Here is a 13,001-nt window from a genome sequence, read left to right as displayed (position 1 = left end):
CCGTAAGTGGCTGCCCTATGAAGAGATATGGAAGAGGAACTTTTTTTCTTACTTGGCCTTCATTCTCATTGGCAAGTTCATTTACCCTATTGCTGCTGGTGTTGCTTCCTTTACTGTCATTAGAACTAAAGCCTTTCGGCTTCCACCATAGAATGAAGACCAATGGTTCTCCAGGAATCTTCCCAGCTTTGCTATTGGATTGGAACCACCAAGACACAGAGACAGTTATTGTTGGACTACTCTGACTAACCCGTGCAAGCCAATCTAGTGCATCCTCTTTTAATATGTATTCATTCTTCTGTCACTGGCTCTCTAGAGAGCCATGGCTAATACTAATACTGACGATGATCCTACTGTGTGTTACGTGTAAGTGTGTCAGACACAGAGGACATAGATCTCTATGAATTAGGAAGGAAAGTTTTTAATGGGGAAGTTAAGGTAAGCAAGCAAAGGGAACATCTTAGTAATTTGGACTCTACTTGGTTTGGGTTATGTATACCCCTCCCTCAAAGAGTATACTCTAAACCTGTAGCAACCTAGAACCCCCACTTGCAAAAAGCTTTAAACAATTAAATAAATTGCTTTGCTTAGTAACCCTTGTTAAGGCTTTTTTTTTTTCTACTCAAACACAAACTAGAACACAATCTAGGGCTGGTTGAGCTTAGATCCGTTTGTAGTGCATGACAATGAGGCAAAAATTTATTCTCAAGTGAACTTTGGGAGTGAATTCCCTATTTACCATTCATGCTTATGCACACTGTGCTTGCATGTGCTAAAAAAGCAGGTGCATTATGGGAAGGGATAGGATCAGTGACCAAAGATTTATGTAACCCGAACCTGTCAACCAAAATAGAGCACCATCCGAATTATATCTCTAGTAATCACACTTCTTCCCTTGAACCCCTTCAAATGAAACCCCAGACAATCAATTGGAATCCCTGTAAATCTTCCCTCACTGGCCTGCTCTCTGATAGTGACCTTATCTTCCTATCACTTTGCTTTGAATAAACATTTCCAAAGTACATTTGCATCAGTATGAGCTTTTATTTCAGTTATTCAGATAGGATGAATTCTGAATAATTCTGAAACAATCAGAATTATTTCAGGTAAGAGACAAGGATGAGGAAACACCTGGCCTGGACACCAGCTGCTTACAAGAACTCTGCCTAGAGAAGTTAAGGGAGAACTTCAGGCCTTGACTGTTTTTCAGTCCAGATGTGAAGGGTTAGGCCTGCAGATTTGGGGACGTCTGGTCCAGGAACTTCATGTAATCTTTGACCCACTTCTGCGTGGAGTCCGCACAGATCTCTCTACCCCGCTTGGTCTTGAAGCTGTGGAGAGATGGCATCTTAGATGGTCGTGCTCAGGGCATCACCCATAGGTTCCCAGACCTCAACCACTCTTGCTCCATAGACGAAAGAGCTTCTGGGAGGAGGAGAAGACGAGGAAGGGAGAAGGCAAAAGCCCTGATCTTGCTGTCCTAGTTGAAGCTATTTCATCTACTGGGTAAAGGACCTGGGGAGGATCCCTCCAGGCTCCTGGAAAGGATATGTTCCTTCTTCCTCAGTAAGTTTCCACATGTCAGTAAGGAGCCACTCAGATAGGGGGCCATATTTGTCTGATTCATTTGCCTGTCTGTCCTGACCACTCTCCCCGGAACCCTTCCTGGGTGATCTGGGCAGTAATCACTTACATCACAGCTGCCAGGGAACACTGGGCGCTAGTATTATGGTAACTCTGCAGCATCCTCAAGGGGATCTTCCGCTGGGTTAGAGAAAAGCAGCAGAAAACAGGAGGGGGCACCTCATCTGAAAGAGAGGGTCAGGGGATGTTACAGGATGCTCTCACAAGGGAAGATGAAGGATGGGCATCTACCTAGGAGTCATGGATTCTGAATTCTGTATCTAGATTGTAGGGATACAATATGATGTAGGAGTTGATGTCCTCTGTCAGACTACAGGACTCCTCACTGATGTTTGTTTATAATGAGATCTGATTCACTGATCCCATATTTCTCATGTTGGAAAGTAAGCTCTGAGAACTAGCTGTTACATCATGTTGCTGCTGTGGGCTTAGCATCAATCTGCTTTTAGGCTAAGAAGCCTCTTCAGTATCAACATGTGGCTGTTGTTCTGGAAGCCACTGGAAGCACTGGAAGAGTGCTTCTTCTAGCTTTAATTCCTGTCATCCCTCTATTGCTTGATATGTCCTTCTCACCCATAGAGCCATTTCTGGGCCACCTCTCCCAACAAGGCTAGGGCTATATCTGTAGTGCATGCATGCAGCATCTTGTCGTGAGACATCACAGGTCCTGGCCTCAGTGGTCTGAGCACTTGGCTCTGGCTCTGGCTAGCTATGACACAATGACTCTTTCTGATTTCTCCTGTAGTCTCAGTCTCTCCATCTTATAACTGCAGTTCATGCTGCAGCTCTGGAATGCCTTGTGCTCGGGTGTTAGTGCCCACAAATCATTACCTTAGAAAAGAAGATTCCTTACCTGGCTCAGCCAGCTCTCCTGGGCTGACAGTGACAGCTATGAGCAGCAGGCCCAGAAGTACCGCGGAGATCTTCATGTTGAAGACAGGACTTTGGAGTGAAGGCTGGAGTCGTCTAGGTTGGACTAGCTCTTCTAATCTGGAGGTTCTGTCTGTCTTTTATAGGAAGCAGGGAGCCTGACAGGGAGGGTGTTGCCTAATGAAAATGAACAGAAGATCTGGGCTGCTCTGAGTAGGCATTAGATTATGAGGTGATTATCTGGAAGCCAGAAGGAAGCTCAGTATGTACCACTTTTTTTTTCCAGTTTAGACTGTGAAGTAGAAACCGAAAGGTTCGCATCTTGGGCCAGCAATATGGAGGAAGTGATACCACTGAATCAGGGATTCTGATTTCTTTGAAATGGAAAAACATCTATATGGAAGGAAGAATAGAAATAAGGTCATTATGGAGCAGAGAGAGGTCAGTATTCCCCTTGGAGGCTGCTAGGAGGCTGGAGATAGGCTCAGTCTTTGCCTCTGTCTCCTTTTACACTACAATGCTGCGACCCATGGGCAGGTGGGCTCCTCAGAACACAGATGGGCTCCAAAGAGCCCTGGAAATGTGGTCAACTCAAGTCTGCAAGTCCTGTTCTTTCCTACCTCCTCCTCCTTTCTCTTCTTATTACTAGGAATTTTACATGCCAGCCAGAGCCTTGCTGAAGTAAGAATTCTACCACTGAACTGCAACTATACCACAGCCCTTCTTGTTAGGTATTTTTGATGTTGTTTGGGTTTTGAGATGAGGACTCACTTAGTAGAACTGGCTAGACGAGAACTTACTGCGTCCTGAGGTTGTCCTTGTTCTGTGATTCTCCGATATCAAACTAGCAAATGCTGCAGTTATGGAATTTCTTTACTATGTCTGAATCAGCCTACAAGTCTAAGAGAACTGGGAAGCATGTACTAACCCTGCAGTCGAGGGGATCCTGTAGTAGGTGCAATCCTGCAGGGGCACAATAGCTTTTTGTCTGGGAACTTCTACTCACAATAACCTTATTGGTCAGGCATCCTATTCAGTGTGTATGGAGGCCAAATAGTGTCATGCCCAACAATGCTAGGAAATCTCATGCCTTGGATCAACTCTAGGCAAGGCTTAGTAGGCATGAAGAAAACTTTCAAGAGAGGAACATAGTTGGTAAAGCCATGTAGGAAGATATCTATAGATTATATCCAATATTTTAGTCATCATGTACTAATGGCTAACATTTTATGATTTTTCTTGGTTTTGCCCTCAGTCAGACACAGCATTGAAATGCAACACATAATAGTATATATCTAAAGTTGGAATAATCAAGAAGAGTTATGAACTAAAGAAGCCAAGGGAGTCAAATCTTTTCAGCTTGCCATGAGTCATCCTGCTCCTTAAGCCAACTGTGTATTTTTACTGTGTCTACAGAACATTTTCCCATAATGAAGATTTGTTTCAAGTAGGGCTTGAAATTTGAGCAGGCAAACGGACATAACAAAAGCGTGATTGATGAGGACACACTATCTCCACTTGAACCTTCACTAAAGCCATGATTATCACTGTCATTTAGAAGACAATAAAAAAATTCCTAATGCCTTAAACAATTTTCAAAATATCTAAAAATGAAAAATAATTTAAGAAATATAGAAAGCAAGAATCAGGAATGCTGTTGAAATTTTGAGCTGTTACTTGGGTGCTCAATTGTCATTGTAGATGAAGAAGAATATCACCAAGCATTTCTGCAAACCTCAGCTCCAGCAGAAGCTGGTACAAGTTTGAGGTGAAAAATTTGAACCAAAGAGTTTATACCTTTAGTATTAAATGCATATAGGAGTGATGGAGGAGGGTCATCTTTCTATCTGTTACTTTCATTGGTTAATTAATAAAGAAACTGCCTAGGCCCATTTGATAGGCCAACCCTTAGGTGGGTGGAGTAAACAGAACAGAATTCTGGGAGAAAGAAGCCGAGTCAGTGAGTCGCCATGATTCTCCCACTCTGGACAGTTGCAGCAGGTTAAGATCTTTCCTAGTAAGCCAGCTTGTGGTGCTACATAGAATATTAGAAATGGGTTAGATCAATATGTAAGAGCTAGCCAATAAGAGGCTGGAACTAATGGGCCAGGCAGTGTTTAAAAGAATACAGTTTCCGTGTAATTATTTCGGGGCATAAAGCTAGCCGTGTGGGCGGCCAGGGACGCAGCTCCGCCGCTCCATATTACAACAGAGTGGCGCTCAATGTGATTAACTAACTCCATGTAAAACCTGAGAGAGCTTAATTTTAAACATAGAGTTTACCACAGCTTTTTGCTGTTTGCTAGAGTGTGCTGCAGAGAAATTTTCCTGATTCAGCCTCAGCAGAAAAAAAACTGCGCGCTTTAAAACGCGACTTCCTGGGCTGTGCTGCCAGCATGAACTCTGGCTTTAAAGCATTTCAATGGCTTTAATGGGACTGGATGTTTCTGCTCCCGCTCAGGATCAGGAGGAAAGTAGCTGATACCATGCCCTTGGCTCAGCTCTTCCTGCCTGGGCAGATGGCAGAATCAGACTTGGTCAGGCGGGAGAGCATGGCGGATTCCTGTCGCCATACAGAGTCATGTTTTCAGACTGCGCAGTGCTCTGCATGTCAGATTTGGCTGTAACTTGGATGAAAAGAGTTTCTGTGCTGCACGCTCAGTCTCACAATTAAACTGCTGAGTGTGGCTCCAATGTGGACTTGCTGTGTGCCTGGAACTGTGAATGGCTCAGGGACACCAAAGGGCTCTGAGGCAGGAGCTACCCAGCTCGCCGCCGTGTTGAACTGTGCTGGTCTCAGGCAGAAACTACCGTAATTACTGTAATAACAGCACAGCTAAGGTTTCGACTGGGCAGGACACAGGCGGTACCGTATTACCTGTACATGGTACAACTTAAGTTTTTAAAAAGTGCTTAACATTTTAAGAAATGCTCCTGGATAGTAAAAAAAAAAAATTACAGATTCACAATAAAACAGATTCAGACATAAAAGACCACAGTGTTGGATGACTGTACGTAGGCTTGAGAGAGAAAAAAAGATATATAAAAAAATAAAGTTAATACCCTTAAAAAAAAGGGGATAAAGTCTTTAAAGTGACAAAATACAGATAGTTATAGATTAAAAAAAAATAAAAAAAGCCACATAAAAATAAAAAATCACAGAGAGTCTGGATTATGTACATTATGTTTTCTTTAAAATTTTTGACTGTAAAGGAGCTAAGTACAGAGAGACATTTCATTATATGGACTGCCAAACAAAACCAAATATTATTTATAAATGTTCTTTTACATTTAAAGGGGGATATGATATAGATATGAATAATTTGCATTGGTATGGATTTTAAGGTCAGTTTTGTTATATGTATATACATATTTCTAATCTTGATTAAGGGATTGTGATTGTGTAGTTCATTTAAAAATGTAATGCATAATTAGGAAATATAGGTTACTAATGGCTAATCATCAATAATAGTCAAGTTTGTAGTCATGTTAGTTAGATTTTCTAGATATATAGAGATATATTTCAGTTAAATAGACATTCTTCATATCTTTCAAAGACTGCAGAATATGGCATTTAAAATATTTTAATAACTTAGGGTTTTTCATGACAATGAGACACGTCTGCTCCTGGCAGTACCAATCTACTTCAAGAGGAAGATGGGCATCGAAGAGGCTCCTTATGGAGTTGGTTAGCCATTTGGGCAAGAAACTGCTCTTGCATGGACTGATGCATAAACTGGACACAAAAAACCCACAGAGAGAGGACTGCTAAACTTGCCTAAAGGTGAGATGGTCTTTCGGGGTTCCTGATTCATAAAAGAGTCTGTGAGACATACTACAGGACACAGCAGATAGTGACTAAACTGTCTTTAAAATTTCCTGCTTCATGGAAATGTCTGCTGGATACTATGGGCCTGTAGGCCAAAGATGGATGCCCCAATGGTACAGAGGAACTTTGGGTGACTGTCCAGGCAGCGAGATGTCTCTGTCATTTCTAGAATTTTAGAAGTTACTTATTTCTTGTTTGCTTAGGTAATATTATATCCTTCTGGAGCCTTTGATGGAGTTAACAAATGGTTAGTTATAGTTATAATTTTTCTTAGTCATGATAAAGTATAAAATAGATATAAATATTGTAACTGTAATTCTTGCTTGATAACTCTTTTGTTATATGTAATCTTACTATGTTGAAATGAAAGCCTTCTTTTTTGTTTAAACAGAAAAAGGGGAAATGATGGAGGAAGGTCATCTTTCTATCTGTTGCTTTCATTGGTTAATTAATAAAGAAACTGCTTGGCCTCTGATAGGGTAGAATTTAGATAGGTGGAGTAAACAGAGCAGAATACTGGGAGAAAGAAGCTGAATCAGTGAGTCGCCATGATTCTCCCACTCCAGACAGACGCAGGTTAAGATCTTTCCTGGTAAGCCAGCTCGTGGTACTACACAAAATATTAGAAATGGATTAGATCAATATGTAAGAGCTAGCCAATAAGAGGCTGGAACTAATGGACCAGGCAGTGTTTAAAATAATATAGTTTCCGTGTAATTATTTCGGGTAAAGCTAACCATGCGGGTGGCTGGCGCTGGGAACACAGCCCCGTGACTCATATTACAACATAGGAGTTTATCATCTTAACAGTCATAGCACAAGAACAGACATATTGATTGATAGATTGATGAAGACTGAGATATAAGTCCACCTACTACAGATTTTTGACTCAGAGTCTGTAAATAAGTGGAAAAGATTGCATCTTCAATAACTGGTGCTGGTCAAACTGGATAGCTACATAGAAAATACTCAAGCTAGACCATTATCTCACCATATATATAACTCCAAGGCCTTCAGCATAAGACCTGATACCATGAAATTAATAAAGGAGAAAGTGAGAGGTATCTTTGAACTCATAGACACAGGAAAAATCTTTCTTAACAGTTCTAGTAGTATAGACATTAAGACCAACAGTTGACCAAAGGGATCACCTGAAACTAAAAACTGTTATAATACAGCAAAGAACATAATCATTCAAGTGAGACAGCAATCTACAGCACAGGAAAAATATTTACATCTGAAAGAGGGCTAGTGTGCAGAATATAAAAAGAAGTAAAAAACAAAATCAAACATCAAGAAGACAGCCCAGTGAAAAATAAGGGCAAGGAACTAAACAGAAAGTTCTTCAAAGATGAAATGCAAATGACTGCTAAACATGCAAGTGCATAGATACAAATATTCAACAACTGTAGCCATCAAGGAAATGCAAATCAAAACTGCACTGAGATTTCTCTTAGCCCAATAAGAATGTCTAAGACAAAAACAAAACAAAACGAAAAATACCAAGTGCTGGAGTACACGAGGAAAGGGGAACACTTAGTCACTGCTGGTGGGAGTGCAAACTGGGGCAGCCACTGTGCAAATCAGTGTGGAGGCTCTTCCAAAGACTAGAAATTGGTCTATCATGTGACCCAACCACTGTATACCAACTACTGTATAGATACTTGTTCGTCTGAGTTCATTTTAGCTCTATTTACAATATTCAGGAATTGAAAACAACCTACTTGTTCACCAACTGATTATGGATAATGAAAATGTGGCATATTTGCATAATGACTATTATTCAACTGTTGAAAAAACAAAACTATGAAATTAATAGGCAAATAGATGGAACTGGAAGCAATCATCCTGAGTGAGGTAACACAGATATAGACATCACTCTCTCTCATATATGGATGCTAGTTTTAAATCCTTAGATATATTTTGTTTTGTTTGGAATACACGTAGAAGCTCATAAACTATGAAGGAGCCTTAAAGAGGGTTTTGAAGAGAAGAGATATAGAATGAAGTTATATAAAGAGGGTGAGGGAAAGATGGAGCAGGATTGGTCAACTTGGGTGGGAGATAGAAGGTGAGGGTAGAGAGGGGAGAATAGGAAAGGGTAAATAACACTAAAGACTTTTTGGAAACGTTATAAGAAATGTAGAATATTCCTATAAATATACACTTATACATAGAAAAAAGTTTAAATGGGATCACTGTATAACACAGGGACAATGCCCCTACTAGGCACCACAGGCTGATAAATAAAAAGATCCAGTGTGAGAAGGAGTTTCTAGTTTTGGGGTTGTTGGCCAGTGGAATCATATAAGCCCCCAGACATTACAGGCTATTGCCATTGCTCTTGGTTCCTCTCCTAAACCTGACAGCGAAATTCTATTGCTGGAGACACCATATACTTCAGTTGTAAGACATGGAGAAGTCACAGTAGTGCTGACTGGGGATTCTGATCCCTACTAGCTGGATTTCACAGTGTTGAGAGGTACTAAGTATGCTACTGGAGGAGGAAAGTAACCTTAATCTCCTAGAGCTACAGTAATGCTGGTTTGGCCAGATGTGTCAGGTACAATAGAGGCATGAATATTATACGAACAACCAAATACATTGTGCTTGGATTTAAGACGCACTCCATAAGCTGGAATTCATGCCCCCCCCACAAATATATGCATGTGCACAGACCCACATACAGCTTAGAGAGGCATTCCAAAAACAGCAATATTAAAAATTGGCTACAGATTTTACTGTTTTGTTACTTTTAGATATTTTAGGAACAGATTGACTTTGTTCCATAAACAAAGGAAATAAAAGATTTAAAAAATCCAAGCATGCTCTTTTCGTTTTATTGCACAGGATTAATAAAACAAAAAGACAGGGTTCTTTGCTAGGATTTAAAAAAAATTATCAAAATGCTCTCAAGTTTGAGTTAATGCAATTAATCATAAGACCATCTGGAATGCTAAGCAGCAGCTTTTAAACATTGTCTCTTTTCTTGAGTTAGATATTGCGCCATCAGCTAAACCTTCAGTAAGGCTGGTTAACTGGTTAGACTGTGAGTGTGGAGAGGTTGGAATGCTGACAAACGAACAAACTCAGTGCTCTGAAATAAACAGGAGCAGATTGTGTTGAAATATACAAAGGACATCCGAAAAAGTAGCATTTTAATAACCTATTCAGATTAAACCAGTGGACCATGAGCTGTATCAAGGAATATCCAAGAGTAGACAGAATTCATCCACATCCATCCAAGAAGTCAGTGTTGGGGCCTGAAAGCATGGGCCATGGAGAGCATTTGAAGCTTGGCCCTGTATGTCAGGGTGGGAGTCTCCTGGAAACCCCAGGCATGAAGGGGCTGTGGAGAGAAGGTGAGGCTTAGTACCACGTGGAAGAGTTGTGGACCTTGACAAGGTCAGAGAGTGACAGCTGGTCCCAGTTTCAGTGTGGATACCAAGAGTTCCCAGGACCATGGAATGACCACCAAACTTAGCAGCAGATGTGGAATGGAGCCAACCTGTGGCTACCAGACATTCTGAGTGTGCTGCAGATGGCAGAGCTGGAAAAGTGGAGTTGCCCACATCTATAGGTGCTCAGAAGATCATGAATGAGTTCCTGATGTCAGATACTGAGATATTTATAATGTTGAATATTTGTTTATTTTGATTTGATTTTAATTGTGCAAGGATTCTTTTCTCTAGGAACAAGAAAATAGATAACTTAATTTAGATTTTAAATTAACTTCAAGTTAAGAAACATTAAACTTTTAAAGATATACTGTCAGAACTTTTTTTAAAGATTATATTACTTTTACAGTTTTACCTTGTTTTATATTATGGTTTTAACATTTAATCTTGGGGACAAACAAGAAAGGAAAGGTCGTGTCAAAGTAGACAAAGGGTGGACTTGGTAGCTACCTCTGTTGTCAACTTCACACTTAGCAAGAGAGAACCTTAAATATGGCATTGCTTCCATCAGATTAGCTTGTGGTCATGTCTGGGAGGCATTTTCTTCATTGATCACTGATGAAGAAGGAGGATTCGGTCCACTGTGATTGGTGTCATTACTAGAGAGGTGGGCCTGGGCTGTGTGAGAAAGGTATCTGAACTGGCCAGGGTAAGAAAACAAGGAAAATGTGTTCCTCCATGGTCTATGCTTCAGTCCTCGCCCTGAGTTCCTGCTTTGGCTTCTCTCAGTGATGGACTTTAACCTACACTCCAAATTGACTTTGTTTAGTGTTTATTATTTGAACAGAACATGTAGAGCATGTTCTTAAGCTGTCTAAGCCAAACTTGTGCTATGGCCTTGCTTGGAAAGGCTGTAGAAACTTTAGAGCCTGATGAGTCTTGCGGGTGATGTACGTGACTGGGGCAGACTATGAGGCTTTGTAGCCAGGCTCACTTCTTCACTCTGTGCTTCCAGGCTGTCAAGGCAATGTGCAGTCCGGCCTCAATATCCTCCAACCATGCCTACTTCACCTTCAAGAACTCTCTATGCTCTTAAATACTAGAACAAAACAAACCATTCATCCCTTAAGACGTGTTTGCCAATGCCTTGTGCTTGTATAGCACTTTTCTTAGGGTATTTTGTCCCAACAAAGTAACTAAGACACTCACCTATACTTTCTCCAATATTACCTTCTCAAAGTTATACAGTTTTGAATTTTAAACAGTAGATAGACTTATGTTTTGTAAAACAATAGGTCTGTATCTAAGTTAATTATCTTCTTTACAGTTCTTACATTCACTACAATTCTATTTGTTGACAGTTCTATCCGTTATTCCTTGAATTGTCCCTGCTACTTTTCAATGACAATTTATGCGTTTCTGTTTCCGCACCATTGATATAATTTCTATTATACCATCAGTTCTACGGTGTCTTTATGTCCGTGGCTGTGTGGTAAGTCTCGATGTCAGGTAATGTGAGTCCTCTGACTTTATTTTTCAGTGTCATGTTAATTCATCTGGGTATTTTGCCTCTCTGTAAACTTTAGAACCGGTTTGTCACTATCCATCAGAGAACTTGGTGGGATTTTGTCTGAAATTGTGTTGAATGAAGAGGTCATCTGGGGAAGAGCTCAGAGGCTGACAGTATTGAGTCTCCCACTGTTAACACAGAGATTTATCTTGCCATTGACTGGAGTTCTTTCTTCTTTCATAGTGATTTTTAGCTGTTCTTATAAATATTGTACATTTTTCCTTAGACTGAGTCCTATGTAGTTGCTTTTTGGTGTTAATATAAATGATATTGTATCATTAATTTCAGTTTGGAATGTTCATTATTGATATACAGGAAGGCTATTTTATCTTAGACATTAAAATTGTGCTCTTTGACCTTTGTGTGCAAGTGTGTATGTGTGTGTATGAGTATGTCTGTATGTGTGTGTGTGTGTACATGAGATTTATGTTTATGCATGTTGGGAAACAATGGTTGGATGCCCATATAAAGACAAGAGATTGAAGCTTTGTATCTTCTTCATTTCCTGTCCTATTATTTTAGGCATGGTTCCTCCCACCCAAGCCTGGATCTTGCTGGTTTTGGTAGACTGACTAGCCAGCAAGGCTCCATAATATACCCATTGTCTCATATCTTTGCATTGGCTTTGCATATGGATGTTACCATGCCTGATTGCTTTAAATGTTGGAACTGTGGGATCCAAACTGAGGGTCTCATTTTTGAGCACCAAATGCATTACCCACCAATATATATTCTTTGTCAATTCTGAAATCCTTCTTTGATCATGAACTATTTATAAGAGTTTACTTCTTGTATCTGTTATTGATTCTCTGTAAAGGTCAATTATGCTTTTTAAAAAGCAGCTTAACTTCCTCCTTCCGTCTATGTGTCTCTCTGTTTTCCTGTCCAAGAGTCACGCAGACTTCCACTGATGCACACCGCAGTGGTGAGAGCGAGTGTCCTTGCTCTGCTAGGCTCAGTCTAGAGAGAACAGCATCTGTAGTGAATGTGGAATCCACTACAGGTCATTGTAGATGTTTATTAGGTATAAGATGCTTCCTTCTGTTCCAAGTGTGTTGGGAAGTGTTTTTGGTTTTAGATCCATTATGGTTATGCACTCTTGTTAAATGCTTTTCAGTATGACCTCTTGTCCTTCAGCTGATTAATATGAAAGGTTACAGCAGTGAATGTTTCCATCATTTATAAGTTTTGAGATCTTATTCATATGTGTGCATATGTGCATGTCTGTGTTTGTGTGTCTGTATATGTATATACACTTGTGTGTGTGCTCGTGTATGTACATGTGTGTATCTTCCATTGGTGCTTGCTAATGCATGTGTGGTTGTTCTCACCTGTGGGTTTGTGTGTGCTTAGAGGTTGACATTGTGACCTCTTCCTCAATCACTTCTGCACCTCATTCTTTGTGACAGATTACCTTCCATGAGCCTGGAGTTGGCCATTTCAGCTGGACTAAGTGACTAGGGAGGGTACACCTGACTCATGTTTTTCTTTTCTGTGATATATTACATGGATTCTGATAGGTCAGGAAGAGGAAACAGATGACAGAATTGATTCTTCTTACTTGTAACCTCAACACAGCATGTCTCTGCCTTTGGGAATCTTCCTGGCCTCAGAGAGTGAATTTGCAAGTTTTCCTTCTGCTTTTAAGCTTTGGAACCAGTTGTTAAGCATGGGCATCATTTACAGCCTC

General features: G+C 40.4%; 1 protein-coding gene across 1 annotated transcript; it reads right to left on the bottom strand.

The window, feature by feature from the left end:
• Positions 1–1,032: 1,032 nt before the first annotated feature.
• LOC130878005 (C-C motif chemokine 8-like) lies at positions 1,033–2,717 on the bottom strand. Its single transcript, XM_057775747.1, has 3 exons — positions 2,498–2,717; positions 1,694–1,808; positions 1,033–1,331 (listed from the first exon to the last, which is right to left on the bottom strand). The coding sequence occupies exons 1-3, from the start codon at positions 2,571–2,573 to the stop codon at positions 1,226–1,228; spliced, it is 297 nt and encodes a 98-aa protein (XP_057631730.1). The 5' UTR covers positions 2,574–2,717; the 3' UTR covers positions 1,033–1,225.
• Positions 2,718–13,001: the final 10,284 nt, after the last annotated feature.

The sequence above is a fragment of the Chionomys nivalis genome, chromosome 7, assembly GCF_950005125.1.
Source record: "Chionomys nivalis chromosome 7, mChiNiv1.1, whole genome shotgun sequence".
NCBI lineage: Eukaryota > Metazoa > Chordata > Mammalia > Rodentia > Cricetidae > Chionomys > Chionomys nivalis.
The sequence above is the reverse complement of the archived record's forward strand: the minus strand, read 5'-3'. Positions and strand labels throughout refer to the sequence as shown.

What these genes read in the sequence shown, in the direction of transcription:
- LOC130878005 (XM_057775747.1), bottom strand. Translation starts at nt 2,573, where the DNA reads ATGAAGATCTCCGCGGTACTTCTGGGCCTGCTGCTCATAGCTGTCACT. An exon ending in AGGAGAGCTGGCTGAGCCAG is followed by an intron (nt 1,809 to 2,497) that starts GTAAGGAATCTT and finishes CCTCTCTTTCAG; the next exon opens with ATGAGGTGCCCCCTCCTGTT. An exon ending in TGTTCCCTGGCAGCTGTGAT is followed by an intron (nt 1,332 to 1,693) that starts GTAAGTGATTAC and finishes ATCTCTCCACAG; the next exon opens with CTTCAAGACCAAGCGGGGTA.